Source organism: Antedon bifida, chromosome 2, assembly GCF_963402885.1.
Source record: "Antedon bifida chromosome 2, ecAntBifi1.1, whole genome shotgun sequence".
Classification (NCBI taxonomy): domain Eukaryota; kingdom Metazoa; phylum Echinodermata; class Crinoidea; order Comatulida; family Antedonidae; genus Antedon; species Antedon bifida.
Window position 1 is genome coordinate 36,389,079 of NC_136227.1, and position 18,096 is coordinate 36,407,174.

At 29.5% G+C, this 18,096-nt stretch overlaps 1 protein-coding gene across 2 annotated transcripts in view; it reads right to left on the reverse strand.

The window, feature by feature from the left end:
- The window catches only part of LOC144834938 (ephrin type-B receptor 1-B-like), a 64,605-nt gene that overhangs the window by 2,885 nt on the left and 43,624 nt on the right, over window positions 1-18,096 (reverse strand). Inside the window, exons 4-16 of one of the 2 annotated variants that reach the window (XM_078689930.1) lie at window positions 14,118-14,273; window positions 12,681-12,992; window positions 11,259-11,491; window positions 8,821-8,884; window positions 7,638-7,749; window positions 7,333-7,389; window positions 2,417-2,469; window positions 2,183-2,317; window positions 1,554-1,739; window positions 1,251-1,312; window positions 872-1,072; window positions 567-719; window positions 141-325 (exon numbers count right to left, since the gene is read on the reverse strand). In XM_078689930.1, coding sequence (XP_078546056.1) covers window positions 141-325; window positions 567-719; window positions 872-1,072; window positions 1,251-1,312; window positions 1,554-1,739; window positions 2,183-2,317; window positions 2,417-2,469; window positions 7,333-7,389; window positions 7,638-7,749; window positions 8,821-8,884; window positions 11,259-11,491; window positions 12,681-12,992; window positions 14,118-14,273 — 1,909 coding nt within the window. The remainder of the gene's footprint in view (window positions 1-140; window positions 326-566; window positions 720-871; window positions 1,073-1,250; window positions 1,313-1,553; window positions 1,740-2,182; window positions 2,318-2,416; window positions 2,470-7,332; window positions 7,390-7,637; window positions 7,750-8,820; window positions 8,885-11,258; window positions 11,492-12,680; window positions 12,993-14,117; window positions 14,274-18,096) is intronic. The other variant, XM_078689932.1, reaches the window with a different exon arrangement.

An 18,096-nucleotide genomic window follows, 5' to 3' on the forward strand; every position in this document is an offset into this window, starting at 1 on the left:
ATAAAGCATGATTAATGTTACAGTGTTAATAAAAATGTGATAGATACAATAAAATATTTTAATTTTTTTATTTTTATTTACAGAAAATCAATCCTATAGATACATAGCACTTTTAAATAAATATTTTAACGTGACACTACCTTCTGGCCTTTGTTGAAAGTGTTGAAGGCATTCGAATCATTCTTTCTAAAATTGAGACAATTGTTGCGAAGGTTGGTCGATGCAGACGATCTTTCTGCCAACAATCCAGCATAAGCTGATGTAGGGCTTCAGGACAATCCATAGGTGGCGGCAGACGATACCCTTTCTCAACTGCTTGAATAACCTTAACAAATTACAAGAAGATTAAGATAAAGTCATTTTAAAGTTTTTCTCATTCTGATTTTTCAATTTACTACATGGTCATGTTTATTACTTATATATATATGAATATATATATTCCAGATATACTAGAATTCTAAATTCCTTTAAAGTCTTACATACTGTAGCAAACAAAAGTGGAGAAAATAATGATTTTCTATTAAACAAGCAATTTTAAACAAATCTATTCACTACAACTAACGTACATCTTGATTGGACCAATTCCAATATGGCCTTTCACCAAATGATACAACCTCCCACATCAGAATACCGTAACTCCAGACATCTGAGGCAGATGTAAACTTTTTATACGAAATAGCTTCTGGTGAAGTCCATCGAATTGGAATCTTTCCTCCTTTCTAAAATTGAAATGAAAATATAATATTGAAACATTGAGAAAATTAACTTTAGCACCAGTATATGTAACAAAGTATAGGTAACAAATAGTTAAGAATGATATGAATAAATGGTAGATACAGTAATTTGATTGAAAGTGTAATTGAACTCTGACCTTAGTTTCATAAGCTCCTTCCTCTTTGCTTCGTGACAAACCAAAATCAGCGACTTTACAAACAAGTTTTTCACCAACCAGAATATTACGTGCAGCTAAATCTCGATGTACAAAGTTCATCTCAGCAAGATAGCACATGCCAGATGCTATACCCCGTAGAAGCTGAACAAGTTGCGTTATTGTCAACTGCCCATCATTTTCCTTTTTGAACAAACAAGAACTTATTGTCAATGTCTATAAATCAAGCAGTTCTTGTTTAGAATATATGAATATCTATTGCTTTCATTATACTACAGTTTACCAAGAAATAAACATTAAAACTCCATCACCATCTGTTCAACAAAACAAAATATAGAACAACAATGTTTTGTACACTTACCCTCAGATACTGATCCAAAGCACCATTTTTAATAAACTCTGTGATTATCATTGCTGGTCGAGCTAATAAAAAAGTGATAACATAAAGTATTTAATTTTAAAAAGTAAACAAATTGTAGATTATCTAAAGCTCTGCCTACACTATCAAACTTTATGTGACAACTAAATGTGATCATATATGGACATGATGATGTCATATCACTACCATATTTAAGCATATCACTACCATATATGGGTACATCACACATTTTGTGTCAAACTAGTTTGATAGTGTAGACAGAGCTTAATAATAAAGATTACTCACTTTTGGTGACAACACCCATCAGACGTATAACATTAGGATGATCAAACTGGCCCATAATGGATGCTTCTGTGAGAAAGTCAATCTTATCACTTTCTGAAACCCCTGGTTTAAGGGTTTTCACTGCCACTTTACGAGTTGTACTGTCAGGCATTCTCAGGTAACCACTACATACATCACCAAATTCACCTGAAACAAACAAAGTATTTCAGAAATTAAACAATTGACACATAAATGACATAAATGATTCTGTGTTATGTGAAATAATTTTCAAATGTTTTTTTTCCTGATGAATTGTACTTGATGATGAGTACATCTAAGAATACTTGTGAGAAAATTTCACAAGTAAGTACAGTAGGGCAAACATCTGACCGATTAACTTAGCTACTTGACGCAACACCTGCAGCACTAATTCACGAGAAATAAAGTGGTGGGGTGGTCGCAAACCACTAGGTTATCAAAGTGAAAAAGTGGTCAGGTTGAAACCTTATCAACCAAATCCCGATTCAGAATCTGCATAAAAATCTTGTTTCAGCAGAATTGTTTTGGTGAAATAAACTAAGATTTCTGTACAGCCTATACATATTGCATTCTAGCAGGAATTTCATAAATCATAGAATATGACAACTTACCGCCTCCAATCACCTCTACAATGCTAATTTTAGATGCTTCAATTTCAGTGGCAAAGTCTTGTACAGCTAAGTCTGGGTCACTGTATGTTTTTGGATCAATGTATGTTCTTGGCCCATTCATCTTTGGTAAAATAACTGCAATCAAAATAGTATCAATTAATAAAAAGCTGTAAAGTAAAATGTTTAAATATATCACCATTTACTTTGAAAGTTGAAAACATTTTGATGTTTTACCTTCTCCATTTGTATAAACCAACCCTTCTGTCAATGCAGGCATTTCTTTTTGTCTGTTGAAAAACAAAACAAATTTAGATAAACATTTCAAACATTTTTTTTGCAGTGGAATGGATTAATAGGCTTTAATAAAGAAAGCCATATAAAAGATATGAGTCATCCAGAGTATATTAAGAACAGAATGTTTTAAATTTCACTATATAGCACACTGTCTTTACATTTGTTTAAACATGTCAACATTTTAATGATTCCCTTGAAACAAATTCAGATATATTACATTATAGAAAGATGGTGTGAGGATGGAATTTAAGATGTATTGGTATGATCCAAGGATGTAGGATGATAGAGTTAATGAAAATATTAACACAATGATGCAATTGTAGGTGAATTTAATTTAGATGAAGTTTAGAAGTATCGAAACAAAAACTGCGTTAGTACATTTTGTAATAATCAAATTACTGTAAGCTTGAATTAAAGTGATACATTACTCATCAAAGGAATAAATCTTGTCAAAAATGGTATAAGCTAATTTTGTTTACGACACCTTAATGCCTCTTTACATATTACCATATCACATTTCTCAAATTACTTAAAAAAGTAATGAAAATGTTAACAAATATGTCATTAGAAATCCAGCCTTTAGCAATGGCTAAATATGTCTCGTTTTTTAAATAATAGCTGGCAGCAAGATGCCAATCACAAAATTGACTTGAATCCATGGCATTGACAGTTAATATGTATTCTAGACGTATCTCTGTTGTAGTTGTTATGCAACAGCACTGTTTAAATTTGAATGCGGATTCACGGATGATGTATTGGGTCCAACTATAGAATGTAAATCAGAAGCAGTCTGAACTGACCAATACTGCATTTATTAGCAGAAGTCTGAACTGACCAATACTGCATTTATTAGCAGAAGTCTGAACTGACCAATACTGCATTTATTAGCAGAAGTCTGAACTGACCAATACTGCATTTATTAGCAGAAGTCTGAACTGACCAATACTGCATTTATTAGCAGAGGTCATTCTAGCATTCAAGTGTCTTCGAGTTTCAGTTACAATTAATGATACTACTTTTATTTAATTCAGACTTATTAATAATAATATTATATTATTATTTCTTATATAGAACCTAATACAAGGCTTCTAAGCGCTTTACACACAATATGATCCATAAAATATCTTAAAATAACCCAAAAAGGAAGAAAAGCAGAGGAACCATTTACACTGCTCCGTTCTCCAGCACTTTGAAGCTTTACTTTATATTCCTTTAAAGTTCTGTTAAGTTCTCATTCTAAACTTTCAATATGTTTTATTTATTCGCTCACTGTCTTTTTTTTTTATCTCAGTACTGATTTAAAAGTGGATTACAGATTTAGTAGATACATTATTCAGCAGAAACATTAACAAGGTAAAAAAACATTACAAAGAAAATATAATATTTAACAATAAAAATGTTCCAATTATAACTAGAAGAAGAAGAGCTATTAAACGTCGATATTCAACTATGCATATATCTAATATTAAACCATAAGTTGATATACTATAGGAATCATAAATAACTAATGTGACATATTACAAGTCAAATCTGAATCAAAGACACTTTTTACCTATTAACAAACCCCCAGGGTATGCTTACAAGACAATAGCAATAAAATGCCTTAGTAATATCTTACTGTTATTAAATGTTGAAACAAATCATAATTCTTTTAAGACTGGGAAGAATAGGTGGATGGGGAGATTGGATGTTTCTAACATCTAGCCGCAATCATCATTTCAACATTTAATTTCTTTCGGATGAGAAGAATTTACCGAAAGAAGCTATAAAATTTGTTTCACTTGATAAAGAATACAGTATAATAAATAAAAAAGGCACACTTATTCTTTTTTAAACTCAACTTGAAGCAACGAAGCATTATGACTAAACAATGATTTACAATTTTCATTTTTGTCATTATCATTGTTTTTTTTTCAATTTTATTGAAATTTTCTACAATAATAACAATATTTTCTTAAATCTATGAGAATTCTGAAATAATTTTTAACTTATTTCTTTAATTAAAAAAAAACTTTATTTGCAACATGATTCTTTAGAACATTAACTCATTAGAAATGTTCGATATCAAATTACGTCTGACGCTAAAATGCTCGTAAAAACTTCACGGCATATTTAGCAATTAATAAGTCAAATTCGATTAACCAATTTTTCATCTACTGACTAATGCAATTATAATCATTAGATAATGAAAATTGCTTTAATAATTTAATAAATAAAAAATATCATTTATTCGTCATTTAAAATCGATGTTGTAAAATATTAGTTCATAAAATAATGAATAATTAACATGTTTTCTATAATCTATCATTACTATCAATAATTAACTTATTATGTTCTTTCTAGAAAAGTCAGTTGAAGATACAAAATGTGCTTCTTTGTTTTATCACATTCCTTATGCATACTGCATGATTAAACTTTTATTAAAAAGCAAAAAAAAAAGAAGTTCTTTGTTTCATGTTGCTAATCATCTAAATTTACATATTTATCCGTGTAATTTGTGAAGAAAAAGTTGATTAGGATTTCTTGACTAATCTATGAGTCATAAGGCAATGAAGTTGATCAAAGTTAACTTGTCACAGCCATGTGATTCTCATGACTTTATTCAGTGTAATTATTTATGGAAATCTTGTCACATAAAGTTAAAGTTCTGGTTGAGGTACTAATTTTAACACATAATGTTATGAGTTCAAGGTCTGGGAGTAATGAGGTAAAAAACGTTGTCAATAATGAGTGTATTGGTTGCCAAATGTTTTCTTCTAATATGTTGTAGATTGTTACCTCTACCATGTCTAGAAAAGAAATTATGATGGTTGTGTGTTGGGATGCTCCCACTTGAGGGTTCATGGAATGCACCATTATCTGGGGTGTTTAATAAAATTGTATATATTCGAGTTGTAGCTCTCTTCTCGGAGAGAATAGGTTAATGTCAGTTTATCCAGGTAAGCTAGGCACAAAATATACTGTATCTTAAATTGAAATGGTGAATGTTGTAAGCCTTATCACTCATGAAAAAGTAATGTTTGTTGTTGAGATGTTTTGACCTTTTAATAATTAAAAAAGAAAGTTATGTTGAGATAATATTGCAATAACACATAGATTTAGTATTATTCAATATCCTATATTTCAGTTAAGGATTGAATTATTGAATGGAAAATTATATAATGATTCTAAAAAGACAGTAATGATTATAAATGGCGTTAATGGTTAATTTCCCAAAGCAAGTATAGCAATTATTACCATCAGATAATATTTTTAAGGTGAAACAAATTATGCACTATAGAGATTATGAATTTCAAATAAAAAGCAAACCAATTTGAAAAAATCTATAAAACATTAGAATGTTGACAGAAATGAAGAAAATCCTGACACCTGTATAATATTTTGCTCACTTAAAGATATATTTTAAACAAAGAAGTCCTTGAAGTTAAACCTCTATGAATAATTGACATTTATAGGAAAAAGGGGGATAAGAAAAAAACTGTTTTCATGCAGAAATATTTATCTCATGCAAAACATTAAAAACATATTGAATCCCCTTCTCCTCAAAAAAAAAAAAATTAAAACTCAAAAATTGAAACCCAAAACATATGCACAAACTGAACATATTTTATTGTACCTCATTGCACAATATGACATTATTATTAGAACATTATCTTGGGCATACTTGTTTCAGAACAGGATTATAATAAATGGTTGTGTTTGAAAATCTACCCGTAAATTAGAAAAAAATAGGAATTTGCTGGTATTTGGTAATACTTTATAAATTTATTTTTGGATTGGCTGTATGAAAATTCTGACAAAAGAGAGAAGACAATGAATAGTATTATATTTTAAAATGTGATTAAATATTTTAAATTATAATGTTAAATTTCATTCTAAAATATTAAAATGATTATTAATATTTCTAGTAGTTTATAGGTGACCATTCTTTGAGTTATACAATTAAAATAAATGATAATATAAGTTAATTCACAAAAAGTTCACCATGATATATAAATAATATACTATAAGTATTTGTTTGTACTTTAAATAAATAACTATAGAAAATAAAATGTCTACAATAAGAATGCCAAAAGTAAAATCAAAATAAGTACTGTAATAAGCTGAAAATCCCATATTTGACTGTACCTATATACCAACTTTAATTTTATTTTAGATGATTTGCTGTATAAAATAATAGTAATATGATAGGCATACAAAAATAATGAATAGAAGGACTACATATGAAATGTACATTTATTTCAATATTCATTATGATTGGGCAAAAATGGGAATTTCAGCTTGAATTAAAAAAGAAATGTGTGAATAAACTGAAAATAAAACTAAAAGTTAAGAACGCTATGACCATAAAATGATGAGACTAAAGTGGTACAAGCTTGCAGCCTCTGTTGACTTGACCTGCCACACATTTGCTAGATTTTGAATTTCACAAATTTGATGATAAAACATTTAACGATAGACAAACCATCAAACTGATGATTCTAAAATATTAATCTTAGATAAGTTATCTGCAGATTGTTGCAAATGAATGATTTTCATCAAAATAAAAAATAATGATCATAGAATTTAGAAGATAGAAACCAGGTTAGGTATTTTGTAAACCAGGTTACTAGTTTGGTTCTCACTAGAGACGTAACACAACGCAAGTGATTTGACCAATCACAAGCGATAAATATTTAAACTGTCGCTTGTCATTGGTCAACTCGCTTGCGTTGCGTCTATGTTCTTGTGTTGCTTCTCTAGTGGGGAACCAGGCTTTAGTGCAACAACAGTCACTGCCAACAAGCTTGTATTGTAAAATAAAGTGTATGGATGAAAACAACAGAAGGAGCTACTACATGTCAATATATGTTTACCCATGCTCTCCTGGGATCATCTGTTGGTATATGTAAACAGGCTCCTTCACTTTCCTCCTAATTGTGATCAACAAATATCACACAAATTAAAATAAATTCTGTATTGTACAGTTAGTGTGGAAAATGAATATAAGGAAGTATTAAGAAATGAAATGGTAGCAGAAACTACATGTACTCCTCATGTCAGTACAGCAAATAGAAAATGCTATTCAGTTGCACATTATCAACAGTCTCAAAGCCATGTTTTGATTTAAGACATCATTCACAAACTAAAGCTTTGAATTGTTAAAAATGACAGTACTTACTTTTTATAGAACACTAGAATAATCACACTGGCACATAACACCATGATAACCAACACCGCAGAAACACCACCAGCTAGAAGAGCTATGGTCACTGGGTCATCCTCACCAAGACCTGATAAATTATATAATTATTTATACATAAATAAGAAGACATAATTGTAACACATACAAATAATTAGCAGAACTTTGGTTTACAACAATTATATATATGGCTGTAAAATGAACATGGAAGTAATGTAATTATATACAGTAGACTTTCTGAAATTATAATCAAAGGCAATTCTGAATTCTCAATTTTGAAATATGCATTGAAGGTTTCATATTGATTTTGTTTAAATAATTATATTTCTATCTGTGAATCAATGGAAATATCACTAGCTTGTTTAAACATGAACAGTGTACTGAAATCAAGGCATATGTTGAAAAGGAATTTATTTAGCGACGAAATGCTCAAAATGGTCTAAAACGTTTCCAAATGTATGAAAGACAGAGAGGCAAGGTTCATCCTGCCAACCTCAGTTAGAAACAAGAATTGACATGGCGATTACTCATTGTCCCATTGCATATTCTAACTACTCTGTCGTGAGATGCACCCTAGGGATGTACATCGGAGGATGGATAACAGCCCTGGGGATATGTAAACAGGTACAGAAGGGATGCATAACAAGACACAACATGAATACTAAAGAGTTATTAGACTGGGAGTGTCTATCAAATCATGCCCAGAGGGTTCCAAGTAGTTATCATTGGTGCTCTAAGTGTAATAAATATCAGCAACCAAAAACAATATCATTTTATGACAGTTTTCACGATTTTTATCATCAAAGTGTTATTTTTTTCTTGACTTTGTCATAATTAAATTTGAAATATGGCATTTTGTTGCAATATTTTAGAATATGTGTGTGTACGGTAATTTTCACATTTTTCATGAAAACTATTGCATTATAAAATTGTCATTTGAAAAAATATTTCTGTATATTTTTATATTCAAAGTTGTCAAAATTCACAAATATTAAATCATCGATTTAGATAACGTTTTTAGAACTTAGGTGATAAAAATATTCTACAATCCAAAGACCCTGATTTAACAATGATACTACTAATTATGTAGTCAGATACCCAATAAAAAAAACCAATATATTTATATATGATTTTAAACATGTTAAAAATGGTAAATACTTACCAGTTGTGGAAGCAACGATTGGTTCAGAATATGAACCAAACCCAACTTCTGTTCTTGCTCTCACCTGAGAATGATAACAACGAGACCATTAACAATTAATGTAACAATTAGAAGTTATACTGGGAAATCAAACACATTTTTTCAACCAATTTTTAGAAAGAAAAACTATTATTGTTATAATAGTACATCTATTTTACTATAATAGACAGCTATATTACTAAATAGTAACATTTATATTACTATGGTTTCCAGTACTAAAAGATCAGTATTAGTATCTGGTACTAGCTACAGTAGACATAGTTCTGTTGTAAACTGAACAACCATTTAAGTAGATTAAAACAATGTTAATAAAGAATTTAAAATTTAAATCACAGTATTATTATACTATTCATTCTTGGTATTAAATATTTATTCAGGTTTATGAAGGATAAGAAATTAAAAATTCATCCTCAACATCATACAGATTAAATGATATGAAATCGTCATATTGTGTAATTTATATTATGATATGAATAATTAACCGCATATTCAACAAACCATGTATATCATTAGGGAATAGAAATATAACCAATTTTTAATCGATTCATATATTCTTCTGTATACTTAATATATAAATTAAAATATTTATACAAAACGCCTTAAGTTCTTAGAAGATACAATACTTAAAAGCCTAAAGTATGTGCTTATACAATCAAGCTAAATTTAAATTGTATCTGATCTAACAATGATATCAGCAAACACAGGATATAACAATAATAAAATATGAATTTCAATATGATTTCACTTCATAAAAACAATCTTTTATTTTCAAAATCTAATATCAGAAAAGATATTATATTCCTGGTTTACTGTTGATATTTGTGATATGATTTGCTTACAATTACAGATACAACTGCGTTATATCATCTTTCTGCATAAGTTTCAAATAAAACAAAGATGAAGAAGGAAAATTATACTTTGTAACTAATTAGTCTACATACGAAAATTGGTATTGGCAATCTTATGTTACATTTGATACGTAATAGGAAAGTGCTACGAAAATAGGTTGACGACAGTTTGCTATTAATCACAACAGAACATAATGTGTCGACTAATCAAAATTCCAAAAACGAGACAAACTAGCTAGAGACTAGATTGCTGGTTATATTGCCATTTGCTTGTAGATGATGTCCATACGCACCAATGAAACAACTAATAGCCTTAAGTACTAAGTCAACATCGAATAAATCGTAATAACGCAGCATTTACGCCGTAGGTAACGTCACATTGTCAATAAAGACACATTCTCTCGATAGGTTATTGTATATGTCATCGTTGATTTCCCCTAGCAAACCCTATCAGGTTGCATTAGTTAAATTGGATCACAGGTCGTGATAAATCTTTGTATTAATTATGCATTTTAATCGACTCCTGACGATTTCCAGTTGATTTATTAGGAAATAAAACCAGCAGTAATATTGCTATCTCGACTAACGAACGAGGCATATGTCACAGAACCACATGTGAATCTGTGAACATTAACATTCTACAGACTCTAGTCATTATAAATATGTGAATTCATGATGGAGATAAATAATACATACACACAAGGTGTGAGAAGCTTCTTCATTTTATATTCAATTTATTCTTCACTCCATGATTGCTCCTAACATTTGACATTTATTATCAGCATGTTTTGATACACGAGTTATTAAATGTATTACTTTTAGTATTAAATTTAACATTGATTATTAAATCCTGTCAAAATGTATGGAAAACCCTGTGCAACAAAACTATAATCACTTTTTTCTTTAAAATTAGCAAGTTTTCATTTCAGGAAGATGGAGAACGAACGTTAAATCGACCAAATATAATGAAACAGAACGGTATGTACTATGCTTACACGCATGCACATATTAATCTTTTGTATAAAATTACCGTTTCCTCATCTACCGTCTCGAAGTAAAAGCTAGCTAATATATTTAACATAGCAACAGAATAAAAAGATTTTATAATATATCTTGACAAATGATGGTGAGTGTTTTCTTTTCATCTAACCTGGGATAGAAATAGCCTGTAGTATATTTTTGTAGGTTAACAACAACAATAAGCTGTGATTTTTAATATCAAAACATAACAATAATCTGGGAAAAGTATCTAGAGAAATTTTGTGAACATTTCCATCAGAGCATATAGAGAGGAAAGGAGTTGTGGCTTGGTGGTTACGATGCTTGGCTACCAATACCTATGTTCAAGTCCTGTCCTGTCATGATTTTTTCTAATGATAATTTACAACTCACAAAGACTTGTAATAAGACTTTGTTTATTTATGTAGAGCATCTTGTTTATACGTTTGTCTTATGAACAAGATTGCCACCTTTAGTGAATGATTTCGCTTATGGCTATCCTTGGTAATTTGTCTAAATATAGAAAAAAAAATTAGTTGACATTGTACGTACCCTGAATTCATATTCCATGCCTGGTTTTAGGGAGTCAATTGTTGCTTCTTGTACCTCTCTGTTGATTGGACTCTGAGTGTAATATTTGCTTTTCTCAATTGTTTCAGAGCTTGCACGGTAACAGACCTCGTAATCCAAGATCTGCCCATTTGGAAATTCAGGCAGATCCCAACGTAACACAACACTATCTTGAGAAACTTGCTTGATTTCAAAGTTCTTCACAGCAGATGGTACTGATTTTGATAAAAAATAAAAACCAACAATATAAATTACAATGTGCACAGATTTCAGCTATGAGACAAGTCATTCTTTGGAAGACAGTTAAATATATCAGGGCTGTAGCCAACAGTACGGTTGGTAAGTTTTCAACCCTAACAACTTTTTCACTTTGGCAACCCAGTGGCTTGAACAGAGATTGTTCCCTTTTTTTGCGAAACCCGGCCCACTTTATTTCTCGTGGCTATATCTCTGTACATTCAAATGTAACATCATTTACATCAATAGGTTATAAATAATACAGGTCAGAACATTATTTGTTACAGTTTGATATGTTGTACTGAAACCTATGTATGGCTAATGGTAATAATGTCAGAAAGAAATGGATAATCAGGTTTGTGTTTTACCATAATCATTCAATTTTAATTCTAAAAAACATTTTTATTCTAGATATCATAATAATAAAATTCAATTAGATTAACCTTTAAATGTAAAAAAACCTATAAATTTGATCAAAATGTCCATATTCATAAGAATATTTATAGGTATCAGATTCCATAATTAAAAATGATAGGAGCCTAATGCATGCAACGAGGTGTGAAAAAATGACCTGAAGAAATGTGTATGACCTGTGCAATGGACAGTATCCATCTGCCATTAGTTACTCAATATAGACACTAATGTACATTTATGGACACACTAGATAAACACAATATAACTATTATGATTTGTTAAACGAGCAGGCTGACAGGTCAGTGATTAATTGATCAGAAATTATTTGACAATTAAATCCTTTTATAGATTCTTGTGGACATACCATTTAAGCTTACACATTACTTTGAAATTTATTAAGACATTTGATTTGTGAAAAAATGTATTTATAGTGCTTGAGATCTCTGAACAAATATTTCATTGCTGAAAATATTTCTCCTTTCAATAAAAAAAACTTTTAGGTTGTTATATAATATATGATGATTCATGTATTCTATTTCTCAGAAAATGTTATTGTTTACTGTATATCGTTCATAAAAGTCACGGGGAAACATTTAATAGTAATGAAGCATGCTGGTAGCAAAATCCCATGTCATCAAACTAAAATTCATATTTGAAAAAGGGGTTTTACTGTATAGTACAAGGTTGAATGCTGGGGCCTATGTACAAGAAAACAATTTAACAAAAATTAAATTATCTAATGATTGACAATACCTGAAGAGAATGTTGAAGCATTTGTAACAGCGTAGCTGGCATCTCCATCACTGTACTTAGAAACTGCATTTTGTGAATAGATGAAAAATGAATACTGAGTGTATGAAGCCAAACGGCTCACGTTAACCTCATTGGAGAGCAGGTCTGACCAGCTTGGTGAAAAGTGGACATCTTTAGGGCAACGTGGACATGTTATAGAGTATTTGGTATCAGAGCGCCCTCCAGTTTCGCTTGGGCGTTCCCACGATAATGTGATTACAGACGTTTCCTTGTTGACCTTTGCTTGAAGATTTTTTGGTGGTCCTGGGGGAGCTGATATAAGAAATAACATTCATAAAGTCAGATACATTGAAGACATTATATCAAATCAAAAGAATCAAAGTTCAAAATGTTGTATCATGACTTTATATAGTTTCAACAATCTGATACAAAATCAATCTGAGAGAAGTAAAATATTAGCTTAGAGCATTGACGTATTAAGACCCATTGGCCTGAAACAAAATGCACACAGAAATGTAACTTAAGGCAACTGTGATTGATGATACATTTTCTAAAAATTTGTAAAGTAAATGTCAGGTCATCAGATAAACAAACATGTGTCAACATTGATTAGTTAACTTAGTCTTTTTGAACATTAATTTCATGATAGGGTAACATTACATGTAAATGTTAAACTAAATACTGAAAAGGCTAAATACACACATCTGCAGATACCCTAGGCAACATTCAGATTAGCTATCCATTAAACACAAACAACACTGAAGACATTTGATGAAAATATTTAGTTAAGAAAATGAAACATGTTATATAAACTGCAGTGACAAAAAAAACCCACTTTATTATACATTTTGTTACTGTACTACTTAATTTGATTTACAAAAAATGTAGACAAATTTAAGATCAGGTTAAAAACATTTCCCAATATACTTTGAAATATATATATATATATATATATATCAACCTTACATTTTTATTTTTGATTTAAATGAGAAAGAACATTTTAAATCACTGAATTTATTTGAATTTAAACAACATTATTTGTGATACTATTAGAAGCTCTGTTTTGTATTCCCAGTACTCGGATAAATGATGCCAGACAAAAACAGAAATAGTCAGAATTAGAAAGTATGCTGTGAGTCAGAATAACAAGTGGTTGGTATTTGATGGATTAAATGCATAAACATACTGATTAAATTATAGAAATTGAGAATAAAAGATTACTATAGTTCAAGAAAAAGTTTAAATTTGATTGTTTTGTCCTTGATTGGATTTTTGCATTCCATTAAAATAATTATTGTAATAAATTAAGCAAATTCTGGAAAAAAGGGTAGATATTCAATTCAATTTACATTATTTCATCCTCAATAAAAAGGAAATATACTTTTAGTGTATTTCATAGAATATAAAAATATATAAAACATATATGATTAGTCTTACCTGTACAGGCTTTAGATGGTGGTTCTGATTCTGTTCTGTAATAACCAGCGATACACGTGCATGACGTCGTCCTGTTATGATCGGCATGGCTCTTAGCTGGACAAGGAGAACATGGTCCATTTCCAATCTCAGATTTATATGTTCCAATAGGGCAAGCTGCAATAAGAGAATAAACAGTGAATAAATAATATAATACCAAATCCATCAATAAATCAGAATAAATTTAGCACAAATTAACTGTTGTTATGTATTTCAAAAATCATATAAATATTTAATATTAAAATAATAAAAAATTCATGAAGAAATATACATTGTATAATCATTTCCACTAAAAATGCCATCATATACATGCCTTGAATTTTAACTTAGGAAAATACAGTGTGAAATTAAATGAAAAGTAGTATGCTGCCCTCTATAAGTCCTACTAACTTGACGCAAGTTGAAGGAGGCCCAACTTGTTTTTCTCTAAATCCATTGAATGAAACTCCCTTAGATATCACAAGTTTATTTCATATCAATTGAATTACAAAAGAATCATGTCATACACTTGAAAGTAAATTAGTAATATTTCAAATTGACTAATAAATTATTCCAGATTCATCGATGGTAAGGTTTATTACTTGCAATTAAATTACTTAATGTTTCCAACATTCAATGCTTAGCACATTACTACAACATTCAATGCCTTAGTACATTACTACAAAGCCAGGCACATCAGGAATGGAGTACTTTTAGAATAATTGATACTCAGAAACATGTTTAAATTGATAAAACCTTGGATATAAAGGTAAGGAACATCATTAGCAAAAAAATTCCTACTGTGTTTATTATCATACCCTTAATCATACTTGACTAGCCTTGATGTAGGCAGTACTCAGCAAAGCTATAAGACACTGTAAACAAGCTAAAGTACATAATACATTGTGGTGCTGACACAGACTGATAAATATGAAGCTAAAAGCAATTCTAGAATTAACATTTCCAGGAAACTTAAAGAAGATGAAATGACAAAAAGTAGAAGACTTTAAAAAGCATTTACAATAAGATTCTATGCATAATCAAAGAACAACATATTATTGCTTTTAGTAGAAATAATTACACATCACCAACTTAGAAGAAGCTCATCCCACAGAATGGGATTATGTATGATTTTACTTAATCAAAAATAAATATTTCATTTATTACATAATGTATGAGGCCTATTCATTTCAAAACTGTTCATACATTTTGCAACATTAATTATTTATTAATAATTCATTAAAAAATGTTATAAATATTTTATTTTATGTTTTTTCGTTTGCAATTGCCATAAATTCATCTATTTATTTATAACCTATTAAATGCTTTATAACATATTTATGTAAATAAATCCACTATTAAATAACTTCTTCTTTCAATGACGGGTAACTTACTTTAAGGAACATAACGTCTAATAGAATTAATCTCTCCAAGTAATAAAGACATAAAATTTATCAATTAATCTGGAAAACCTCATAAAGAAAACAGTCAATAGGCATTACCTGCATGAGTCAGGTACTGTGGAATGAACGTCACAGCATGTGTGTAGTTTATAATTAAAATGTTTCCAGTTTAGGCCTGGTTAAATAATTTGAAATATAAACATGAACAAACAGACAAATAAATATAAAACATAAATGTCCTTAGTATAGTAATATAGTTTTATATATGTGCCTTTAAAACAAGAACCTATGTTAACTTAATGCTGAATGTCAAAAGATAACAGAATTACCTTTTGTAATCTATCTTACTCTATTTCATACATATGATTTGTCATTTCAAGTTTAGTGATACTAATTTATTCAGTAAAAAGTAGAATACAAATCCGGAATCATTTTAACGATGCCATATTAATCAAAAATTTAAAATCCATAATTTACTGATGATCTTTCAACATATGTAAATTGTGTAAATGGAAAGGTCACTATTTATATCCTTGTTGTGTTTGGCACTATGTGTTGGTTAGAGAGAAAAACTTTGTCATCAGAGCTAGGCTTGTGGGGCTTATTTACCATCAATGCAAAATTGGAGAATCATTTGAACCCTTTAACTTCTTGGTTACAGGCTTATTATTTCCTTTTAGGTAAACTTGTAGACTGTAGGATTAGATTATTGTTTTTACGTCAATTACAGTACACAGTATTGGATATCTAAGTGAAATTGGAAAGGTGATAGTGTAAAATTATCTTCTACAGTCTTTAACAAAAAGCAATAAAAATGAAATTTCCAAAACATGTTTAAAAAATATAAAAAAACTTGAGGATCATGACTGATTTGAGAATACTGGTCTAGAGTAGTAGCATTCTAAGTACATCAGAAATTTGAGATTACTAAATTTGGCTGAATTTCTTTTCTAAAATTACAAATTTGAATCTTAAGCAACCTAATGTTAAGAATGTTCATCTCATAAAGAATATCAAATGTAACATTCTGTCAGAAAAGGTTGCTAAGTTAACAAAGCTTAAGCTAGTGAAATTCAATCTTGAAAAATGAGAAATTTCTTCAGTTCAGGTCAAGATGGACAATTTACACGCCAGATGGTGGAGCATAAAATTAATTAGGTACCATTTTTCATTATATAAAACATATAAACTTGTGATTTTATTGTATTTATAAGTCTACTTAATACATTGGGTTATTCATCCCAACATAAATGAGAAAAGATATCATCTACAAAGTCTTGCACTGACTGAGAACTAGCCTACATCATCAATGTATTGTCTGAGCAGTAAAACTTAATATTTAAATTTATTTAAAACACACAGTATACAGTTATAAAATGCTATTTAAGTTTAAATAAACAAGTAGAATGATACTGTGGATAGTTGTCAATGTTTACATATGAAGAGAAAAATCAAGTGTTTACCTTACCTTGCCTTACAAAATGTGATAGCCCACACAAAATGACAGACAGGTATATTAACAACTGACAACATAGTCTTTAACAACATTTTAGGGCATTTTTCAAAATAACACAATAAAATAAAGGTTCAAATATTTAGAAACACTGTGCAGTTACAGAAAGAAACAAAACAACAAAACTAAATCTGTCAATTTTTTTTTAAATAAATATTCTGTAGGCAACATTTAAATAGCAACATAAATATGTTAACAATTTACACTATATGTAAAGTTATGCAAGATGATTTAAGGCATGTTGTATTACCTTGAAACCAGTCTCAAACTGTATCATTTACATATTCTAAACTTTGACTTTCTCACACTTGGCCTATTTTTACTGCTCAATGTCAAACTCAATAACTAGACGAAGTTGTAGCGACAAAATAGGATTTTAATGCCAAAATATAATGCTATAATTACATTAAAATATAATGTTCTTGTAATACCATTACTCTGGGGTTTACACAGAATAATCAATTTTAACAACGTTTTAATGGCCGTTGTCGGCAAATACAAACGATTATTTATCCGCTGTAACCAATAAATTAGAAATTGAATTATGGAAGATTTTATGCAATTATGCTGCTTGAAATTTTAATTAAAACAACTTAGTTTCAAATCCCAAATATTTGTGTTATAATTGTAGAACTTGTTAGTTAATACTTATGTTTTTATGTAAATTGATTATGACAGACCAGATGGAATTGGATTGTAAACTTTGATCTAAAATAGCCGTAGAATTAAATCCTATCTCTTGTATTCTTTTGACAATCTGAAGCAGCTTCTATACATATTAATGAGAAAGAATGAATAATTTACTACATAAAGGAGGTTTTTTTTTCAAATATACAATATGCACTATGATATTTATAGCACTATTCAAAATTGTAAACAACAAAAAATATTCCAAAGTAATGCTATTTATTCTTTTACTATAACATAATAGAAATGTTGACATTTACATTGAATACAAAAACTAGGGTTATTTTCATCAGTCATGTTTTAGGTGAATCACAGTCTCTGATAACCACTAAATTATGAACTAATAGCTATGAAAAAC